Source organism: Adiantum capillus-veneris, chromosome 5, assembly GCF_014529385.1.
Source record: "Adiantum capillus-veneris isolate H3 chromosome 5, ASM1452938v2, whole genome shotgun sequence".
Taxonomy (NCBI): Eukaryota; Viridiplantae; Streptophyta; class Polypodiopsida; order Polypodiales; family Pteridaceae; genus Adiantum; species Adiantum capillus-veneris.
This window is the reverse complement of record NC_140935.1, coordinates 149,907,729-149,917,444: the sequence shown is the minus strand read 5'-3', so window position 1 is coordinate 149,917,444 and position 9,716 is coordinate 149,907,729. Positions and strand designations below refer to the sequence as shown.

At 44.8% G+C, this 9,716-nt stretch overlaps 1 protein-coding gene across 1 annotated transcript in view; it reads left to right on the top strand.

Annotated features, from left to right (window-relative positions):
- Window positions 1-219: 219 nt before the first annotated feature.
- Window positions 220-9,716, top strand: part of EMB3113 (Ribosomal protein S5 family protein) — a 46,335-nt gene continuing 36,838 nt past the window's right edge. Inside the window, exon 1 of the mRNA XM_086512946.1 lies at window positions 220-892. Coding sequence (XP_086369072.1) covers window positions 312-892 — 581 coding nt within the window. The 5' untranslated portion in view covers window positions 220-311. The remainder of the gene's footprint in view (window positions 893-9,716) is intronic.

Sequence of the window (9,716 nt, the reverse complement as noted above, 5' to 3'; positions counted from 1 at the left end):
GTTGAGCTGGAGGGCGGAAGGAACTTCGGGCGAGGGGGGGGGGTCGGAAGATCACATAGGGGTGGTGGAAGAAAATTCATGTTCCTTTGCCGTGACGTGGAGCAGAGTTTACAATCTCCCACCGCGCCGTCTGAACGGGAAATTCCACCTGGGGGAAATTAATTGGTTGACGCCTATTGCCGCCGCGCCTTGTGAACCCAGCCTAAAGCTGCCTAGAACCTTGGCCGTTGTGGACTTACACAGCTCCTATCCAAGAAAGAATAGAGAGCATTTTTATCCACAGCGAGCTTCGCCAGGAACAGCTCTTGACTATGGCGGCCTCTCTATCTTCTGCCGCATTATCAATGTCCTCTCTCTCCCTCTCTTCTGCTTCACAGCTGCCGTCAACATCTTCACAGCTGCAGCTTAAATCCTCGTTCTTGTGCGGCCCTTTGCGGAGTCGTTCTGCCTCCTCCTCAGCTTCGTTTGGCAAGCTTGTCGTTAAAAGAAGGCCATTATTTTGCACGCCGGTCGCTACTTCATCCTATATGGCTGACCACGAATTGTCTCCCGATGAAATCAAGAAGGCTTACGAGGAACTTTTTGGACCAGCTTTCTCAAGGCTGAAGAAGAGTGGAGATGAGGAGGGGGGCTTTGGTCGTCGTAAAGAACGCAGTGTCAGAGACAACATGGAAGAGAAAGTTGTTCAGATAAGAAGGGTCACCAAGGTTGTTAAAGGGGGTAAACAGCTGTCTTTCAGAGCTATTGTCATTGTGGGAGACAAAAATGGCAGAGTTGGGGTGGGTGTAGGCAAGGCAAAAGAGGTAATCAATGCTGTGCAGAAGTCATCTGCAGATGCTCGGCGACATCTTGTCACGGTTCCATTGACGAAGCAGAAAACTTTCCCTCACAGGTATGGTCTATTACATTTTTGAATGTCCTTTCTGTAGACTAGAGAAGGGTTTTCATCGCTGTCTCATATTTGTATGGACACATTGTCAATTGCTCTACTAACATGCTCCATGACTTGTATCACAAGAATTGTTGATTTTTTAGTGCTGTATTCCTTTCCCAATGTCTTGTGGATTTGCACTGCAAATGAGCACGGCAAGGATGATTTATGTGGATGGTGTATATTCTAAGAAAGATGGATTTTAACTGATTCTGGTTCAAAACTTTAATTTGGAGACAAGAGATTTAGACATATGTGTTTGCATTCGAGCTTAAGTTTTCATTTCTCCGATACCTATTCTTTAGCGTTGGATGTGGTCGAACTCAGGTCTATGAAGAAGGTAATGAAGTGGTGATCAAAAGAGATGATTGGTGAGAGGACGTGCAAGATTATCTACAACAGGACAATACTCCTAGCTGATACAACCATCCTCAATGTATTCTTGAACAAAATGATAGGAAATATCATTTTGCTTAATCTGTCTTGAACAATAAGATTTTATTTTAAAGCAATAGCATCCAAGAGTCTGATGGTAGGACTGAAGGTGGAGTAGCAAGACTATGTAAATTGTGTTGAAGCCACAAATTTCCCGTTGTAGTGTCAAGGCAAAGTTGATACTCAGCTTTTGTAGAAGAGATAGAGAGAAGAAGAGAACTTTTGACATCTTGGGAAGAATTCCAACATATTTTTAAGATCTATCCGATTAGCCTTGAACTCAAGGCCTGAGAGGTAGTGTTGTTTTGCTTTTGACATATCCATGATATAAATGTATTAACAAAGACAAAGAAGTAATCAGAACTATATCTACTTGTGTCCAGCCCAATCAAACCTGAAGTACCCAACGAGAGAAATGTGGTTGATTAGAAAACTATCTCAAGATTCTTGTATCAATTGAGAATCTGAGACGAGTGTTAACCACGAATAGTAGAGAACAAGCTGCCTCGCATCCACTAAAGGACTATCATCATCCTTGGACAACGTAGAATTTGTACCCATAGAACGAGATGGGTGAGCAATTTTAGAGACTATATTGCTCAAGCAATTTCTAAAATATACTTTTCTGTCAAATGAAGATATTATTAGGAGTTTCTATATTTTCAAACCAAGAATGTAGCAAGGTGGACAGGTATGATAAGTATCGTACAAAAAAAACAGAAAAAAACGTTCTATAGTATTGGTAATCACCACCAATATGAAAAATGTGTTAGGTATTGAATACAAATAGACATACACGCCTACTTATCCTTGCTTGGATACATGTAAATGCATGTATGTATACATACATACACACATGTATGTATACATCATATGTACACAACCCTAGATACATGCATGTTCCATGCACGTACACATGTCATGTGTACGTATAAATAACATCTAGTACTTAAGTCTTAAAGTAGTGATTACCAGTTTGGTATCTATTGTACAGTATGGGAAGACTGACAATTAGGCATTTGGAATGCAACCTTGTAGTTTAGTTCAATAAACCAAGATACAATAGTACAAATGTAAACTCTACTTAGTTTTGTCATCACCAGATGGTAGCATTTTAGGTTCTTAGTCAATTGACACCTTTTTTGGTTGCCCCAGTTTTGGTAAGGTGGCACATTTATTAGCTTTATGCCACTTGCCATTATTTTGTTGATGTGTATAAAGCCTTTATCCAAAAAATGAAACATGGCCAAAACAGGCTTGAATTGGGCAAAGTGCAAGTGCAAACCTCAAGTGTACTTGAATTCCCAATCTTATAGGTGTACAGGTGACTAATCCACAACCAAAGGCAAGTGCACGCGAAATGACAAAGCTTGTAAGCGAAAGGACCTAAAACCTAAAAAGACAAAAGCTTGAACTGTGAGGCTGCAATTCGTAAATCGCTCTAAGCTGCCACGTGGCATTGTTGTATGGATTTCCGTGATTTTTGTTGGCTGAGTTGGCAGCTTTTGCGCAATGCTTTTGGGTGTGAAGCTCTTGGGGCTTTGCTCTTGATCATCTCTTGTAAGTTTATAAGGACCCTTTGGGCCACTCTTCTGCAGAGCATCCGGATGCAGTCTCACAAAGAGTTGGACCCTTGAGAGGTGTACCTTTGCGAAGCAATAATAAAGAATTTATTGAATTCTTAGGGTTTAGGCCCCTCGGCCACATCTGTAAGTTGGCTCCATTCTTTAGGCTTTGACACGTCAGCAGTTTGTTACAGCAGATCAGTCCATAGCCTCGTCGTTGTCGTTGTCGTCGCAGTACCTTGTATCTCTAGCAGTACCTATTAGCACCTAGCAGCACCATAGTACAAGTACTCATCATCGTCGTCGACGCAGTACCCCAATATCTAGCTCCCCTTGCGTTTTGGCTTGGCTCTTGCCTAGCTCAACGTAGGGATCATGAGGACCTCCGTGTCCTTAGCACCCAAGTACCTTCAGTACCCAAAGTATCCCACTATACCAAGTACCAAGCTCGCAGTACCCCTCAACTTCTCAGCGGTACCCAATATTAGTAGCATCAATACCCTTTAGCATTTTAGCATCTCAGCATTTAGCATCATTGTATCAGCATTTGTGCAAGAAAGGAAGCAAGTACTTGCTCTGTCAACAGAGTAAGGGGGGCCCTTGAAGGTGGTTGGGATACAACATGCCGTGTTGTGACAGACTTGGACACTCCAAGTCAAGAATCAATCGCGACAGCACCAAATAACCACTTCAAAACAATTCACAGATCACAATAGATTTGCACTGGCCCGGCGGAGTTCCGTGCCTAGAGATATTGGCCCCAAAGACTGGCGCCCCTTTCGGTATTTCTTTTTATATTAATCAATCATCAAAGTACAAGAGAGCGGTTAGGGTTTCACTCTCAGACTCTGCGTCCAGATGCCATGAGAAGTGAAGCCCTCACCACTTATTTAAAGATACAAGGGATGCCCAAAAGCAGAGCCCCAAAAGCTTTTAAAATCGAAAGCAACAGTTCTCTCTCTCTCTCTCTCTCTCTCTTAGAGAGTCTTTTTCTCTTTTTTTATAAAAAAAAAAAAGCAAAATTCGCGTCGCTCTTTATTTTCCAAAAAAAAAAAAAGCCTCCGCAATTTTCAAAAATTAGGGTTTCTGGCAGAAATTAGGGTTTTTGTTGCTCGCCACGTCATCACTTTGTGACACGTGTCGTCTCTTTTCTCTCTCTCTCTCTCTCTCTGCGTCTCTCTCTTCTTCATTGTGTTTAGTTCAATTTCTCTTTTCAAGTGAAGTGACCTTGTGTTTGCACGGAGTACTAGATCCGAGCTAAATCCTTAAAACACTTCCACTATACCTGACAAGAAATCAGCGGATCCCCAGCTACCGTAAGATGAGAGATTATCAATTCTCTTCATAGAGGGCTTGAGGAATGAAACTCTCATAAAGGAGCTACATTTAAAAGGATGCACGATGTTCGAGCAAGTCACTAGAGAAGCTCTTTATTTAGTTGACAATTGCAAGGCCTACAGAGAGGTGACTGAAGATATAGACAACGCGACTAATAGTGCCTCATCTTCAAAGAACGAATCAACAACAAAGAGAGATATTTAAACTCCTTGGGAACCAATCATTGATCAAGTGGTCCAAGGGGTGATTAGAAGAAACCAAGGCTACAAACAAAACCTAAATGTACGACAACCTTAATTGAGGAGATGTAATACTTTTGGAGGGTATCGTCCCACTCTATGGTGTAGCACTTAACCAAAGCCGCAACAAATGCTAGGCCAACAACCACCTCTTTACTTTATTAGCGTAGTAGCGAATTTCAAATCTCTGCCCTCTCATGAACCCACGTGTCCGACTTTCCCGTTTAATATGGCTCGTATGCTTTTCGACAGCGCTACGCCATCATATTCTGCCTCTATTTGAGTGCGGCTTTTGAATTCTCTTCTGACCTCCATCCTTGAGCTAATTTCTCTTTGCCTTCGCACTCTGGCGGAGCTCTTGTTGCTTACAGGCAGGCCCCTTTGAAAGGAAATTCATGAGACAGATGCTCATATTAAGCACGCGTTCTCCAAGGATCGAGTATGTCGACCGCCATGAGAGGTTTGTTTTAATTGGGGTGGGAGACAAGCCTCTTACCTGATATCGAGGCATCACCCCCTCGGTCCTCCTGCCTTCTCTTCTCGTCGAGAAACATGACGAAGATTACCTGCTTGAAAGTTCTTCAACAAACCTCGCTGTCCAATAGCATCCCTTAAAAACCACGTCGTCAAAAGCTACCCGATCTTCTCCACACGCAGTTCGTAGGTTACAGAGCTTGTTGGCCAGTATGTATGTTAAGTGCGGCTCACTTGTCAGGGCACAACAAGTTGTTGATGAGCTTCCAGTCCGGGATGTCGTCGGTTGGATTGCGCTTATTGCAGGATATGCCCGACATGGGCAGGGTCACGAAGCTATGGGCTGTTTTCATCGCTTGCGAAGCGAGGGCCTCTCTCCGGATGCAGTCAGAGGTTGTTGGAGAAGAATGTCGTGCTTGGCAATGCGCTGGTATACATGTATGCTAATTGTGGTGTACTTTGGAAAGCACAAGTTCTGGACGAGCTTCCCACCCGAGATGTCATCTCTTGGACCGCATTAATTGCAGGATATGCTCAACAAGGCCAGGGCCAGGAAGCTTTGAATTGTTTCCATTGTATGCGAAGTGAGGGTTTCTCCAATGCAGTCACCTATGCTTGCATTTTGAAGGCATGTGGCATTATGCAAGACATGATATGGGCAAACAAATTCACGATGAGATTGTCAATCAGGGGCTGTTGAAAACAACTGTCATGCTTGGCAATGCTTTGGTTGACATGTATGCCAAGTGTGGTGTACTTTTGAAAGCTAAACATGTTCTTGGCGAGCTTTCTGATCGAGATGCGGTCTCTTGGAATGCATTGATTGCAGGTTATGCCCAACAGGGACAGGGCCAAGAAGCACTGGGATGTTTCTAGCGGATGCGAAGCGAGGGCTTCTCTCCAGATGCGGTCACCTATGCTTGCATTTTGAAGGCATATGGCACTTTGAAAGACGTCGACATAGGAAAACAAATTCATGATGAGCTTGTTGTTAGTCGGGGGTTGTTGCAAAAAACTGTCGTGCTTGGTAATGCTTTGGTTGACATGTATGCCAAGTGTAGTGTACTTTCCAAAGCACAACAAGTTCTTGACGAGCTTTATGTCCGGGATTCAGTCTCTTGGAATGCATTGATTGTAGGATATGCCCAACAAGATCAGGGCCAGGAAGTGCTTCGTTGTTTTTATCGGATGCAAAGTGAGGGCTTCTCTCCAGATGCGGTCACCTATGCTTGTGTTTTGAAGGCATGTGGCATTATGCAAAACGCTATCATGGGCAAGCGGAGTCATGATGAGATTGTTAGGCAGGGGCTGTTACTAAAAGATGTCGTGCTTGGCAAGGCTTTGCTTGACATGTATGCCAAGTGTGGTGTACTTTTGAAAGCACAACAAGTTCTTGACCAGCTTTCTGTCCGGAATGAAGTCTCTTAATTGCACTGATTATAGTATATGCCCGCCAGGGGCAGGGCCAGGAAGCTAAGGGGTGTTTTCAACGAATGCGGAGGGAGGGTTTCTCCCCAAATGTAGTTTCTTGGGCTGCACTTATAGGAGGATATGCTCAGCAAGGGCGGGCCAATGTGGCAGACTTTCACACAGGCTCCATTGTTTTATCGATGCACCTAGGATAGCGATACGCACAGGGAGAAGGGCCGAAGCGTGGACTCTTGGCTATTTTTACAAGCTTGCAGGGAGATGCAAGGCTCTCTATAGCTTTCTAAAGCCAAGGTAGGGCCTCTCTTCAGATGGAATCACCTATGCATGCATCTTGAAGATTGTGGCTCTACGCAAGATGCTGATATGGGCACACGAATTCACAACTATGTTGTTAGTCAGAGTCTCTTGATAAGAGGTGTTGTCACAAAGTGATGACGTGGCGGACAACAAAAACCCTAATTTCTGCCAGAAACCCTAAAATTCCTGCAAACCCTAATTTTTGCCAAAAACCCTAATTTCCGAAAATCGCGGAGGCGGATTACTAAATTTTTTTTTTTTTTTTGGAAAATGATAAGCAACACGAATTTTTCTTTTGCTTTTGTTTTGTATAAAAAAAAGAGAAAAGACTCTCTAAGAGAGAGAGAGAACTGTTGCTTTCGATTTTAAAAGCTTTTGGGGCTCTGCTTTTGGGCATCCCTTGTAACCTTTAAATTAGTGGTGAGGGCCTCACTTCTCAGGGCATCTAGACGCAGAGTCTGAGAGTGAAACCCTAACCGCTCTCTTGTACTTTGATGATTGATTAATACAAAAAGAAATACCGAAAGGGGCGCCAGTCTTTGGGGCCAATATCTCTAGGCATGGAACTCCGCCGGGCCAGTGCAAATCTATTGTGATCTGTGAATTGTTTTGAAGTGGTTATTTGGTGCTGTCGCGGTTGAGTCTTGACTTGGAGTGTCCAAGTTTGTTACAGTGGTATCAGAGCACGGCCGATATCTCTTCTACGGGAAATCCGATCTCCGAATTTTTTTTCCGCGGCACCTATGGCTTCAGGCAATGATCAGTCGACTCCCTCTGCATCTGGAGATGCGGGCTGGGATCACAACGAAGATTCAGGCAGAGAGTATGGCCCGCCTTGGCCTACTTAGGCGGAGCGGCGAGAGATAGAGCGTCGCCAGTTGATCAGCGATGCAACAATGATGATGCTCAATTTTGCCAAGGACCCGAAGATGGCAAAATATATGAACCAGACCTCTTTGGAAGAGGTACAGATGGAGTGGCAGAGAACCACAACACCACTCCCGAAACCCGCTCTCAAGAAACCTTCTGCCTCCAAGAAAAATACGGAGTAGGAACTGGAGAACGTGGTTGATGCACGGATTGCTCAGCTTTTCGACGTGCAAAAGAAAGACAAAAAGCACGGCAAAAAGCAGAAGAAAGGCATTGACTTCCCGGGATATTTGGGTCGTCGGTTGACATTTGACAAGGCAAAGAAACGGAAGAAGCGTGTTCGATTTGAAGGAGTACCCAGTTCTTCTTCTTCTTCTTCTGACAGTTCTTCTAGCTCCTCGGATTAGAGCGAAGAAGACAGAAAAAGCAAAAAGCGAAGCAAGACACAAAGCTTCGGAACGGGCAAGAAAAAGGCAAAGAAGGCTACATCTCGTGTCACCAGCGTGTGACTACTATCTATCCTTTTTGTTGATTTCTTTCTTATTATCTATTTACTTTCACTTTTTGGAAACACCCCTCGGGAAATCTAACTGCCCTGCATTGCATAGCTAGTGTGGAACTGTCCAGAGGGAGTCCAGGCCTGAGGGCAAGAGAGCACTAAGGTTGGACAAGGACTATGGTTAGCCAAGTGGGGTCATTGACTAGCCAAAGTGGAATCCTTTGCTACAGAGGCTACATTTCAGTTCTGGATGTGGCCGCAGTGTACAAAGAGGGTCGGATGACCTAGAAAGATACAATGGCAGCATCTCCTACAATTTAGGGAACTGCTATTTTGGGACCTGAAAATGTCTTCGCGTCATTACGTGCAGTTTGACATGGGGATCATTTTGTTACTCTGTGGCCAAGTCAACAGAGGCTGCAGGTGAGATATTTTTAGACCCGAGGGTCTAAAGCGGGAAAATGCACAAATGAGTGACACTTGGCACTCTGAGGCCAGTTTACTACTTATAGAGAAGGCAAAAACGTGATTTATAGCTGGGAGGCTCATTTTGCAAGTCTCTGTCACAGGTTAAGAGCTATGGAGTGCTTGCTTTCCCTCTTATGCACAGTGCGGTGCCAGGAGTGATGCCCTGCACGCTACGCACTGCCCTCTCTCTCCCCTTTGGCAGTATGTTATGCCCCTCTAGTGGGCTTTTCATTTGACCAATGTACAGTTGTGTGGGTTCATGCGCGATTGCCGAGGCAAGAGCCTCTTGCACAGGTACTGGATTAGCTAGCGGCTAATCCCCCCGCAGGTACAGGTGAATTCGGAGAGGTTTCACGCCAGAAATCTCGTCCGATTCAAAGGGCAAGTAGCCCTACAGGTGCGGGAGCTCGAGGACTTGCTAGGGATGCGACCGGCACGCGAAACGGAGCCCGAAACAGTGAATTACAGCCTGCTGTGTATTTTTGCAGGTTTAGGGTTTTGGCCCTAAACGGACCCTAATACCCCCAGGAGGTACGGGGACGCAAGGGGACCGCTGTACAGGCGATCTGGCGCATTTTCAGGGCTGAAAACAGAGAATTCAGCGTGCTGCAGATTCTCGCCAGGTTTTGCAAAGTGCCCGTATGCGTCGGGAAAGTCAGTCAATGCGTGGGAATACTGACCGTGAAGGGTTCTAGTACAGTTATGCTGCCGAAATCAGGCTGGAACAGTGGAAATTCAGCCGAGTTTGTGCGGGGCAGCTTGTAGGGAACCACAGCGTTTATTCCCTCTTTTGAACAATAAAGAAATACCGAAAGGGGCGCCTAAGTTAGGGGCCAATCTGGTGTCCGTCTACTCATACAGGTGCAATCTAGCAGCCTGTATCCCTCTCCCCTTTGTTGTGTCTTGAAAGTACAGGTAAAATAGACGACTAATAATGGGTGAAAGCTAAATCAAGGTTTAAAGTAAAGTCTACCGCCCTTTTTGGATTGAACAGGCCGGTTTCATGGTTCCATCGACGGGATTAAATCACTTTTTCCCATAGAAGTGAGCCTTGGGCAGTTTTGGGCTTGAAGACACAGGGGATCATAGACGAGACACAGGGAATTGTAATTATGGCTGACAGACCAGATGATGTGACTGAAGAGGTTTCCTCTTCACAGGGTCAACAG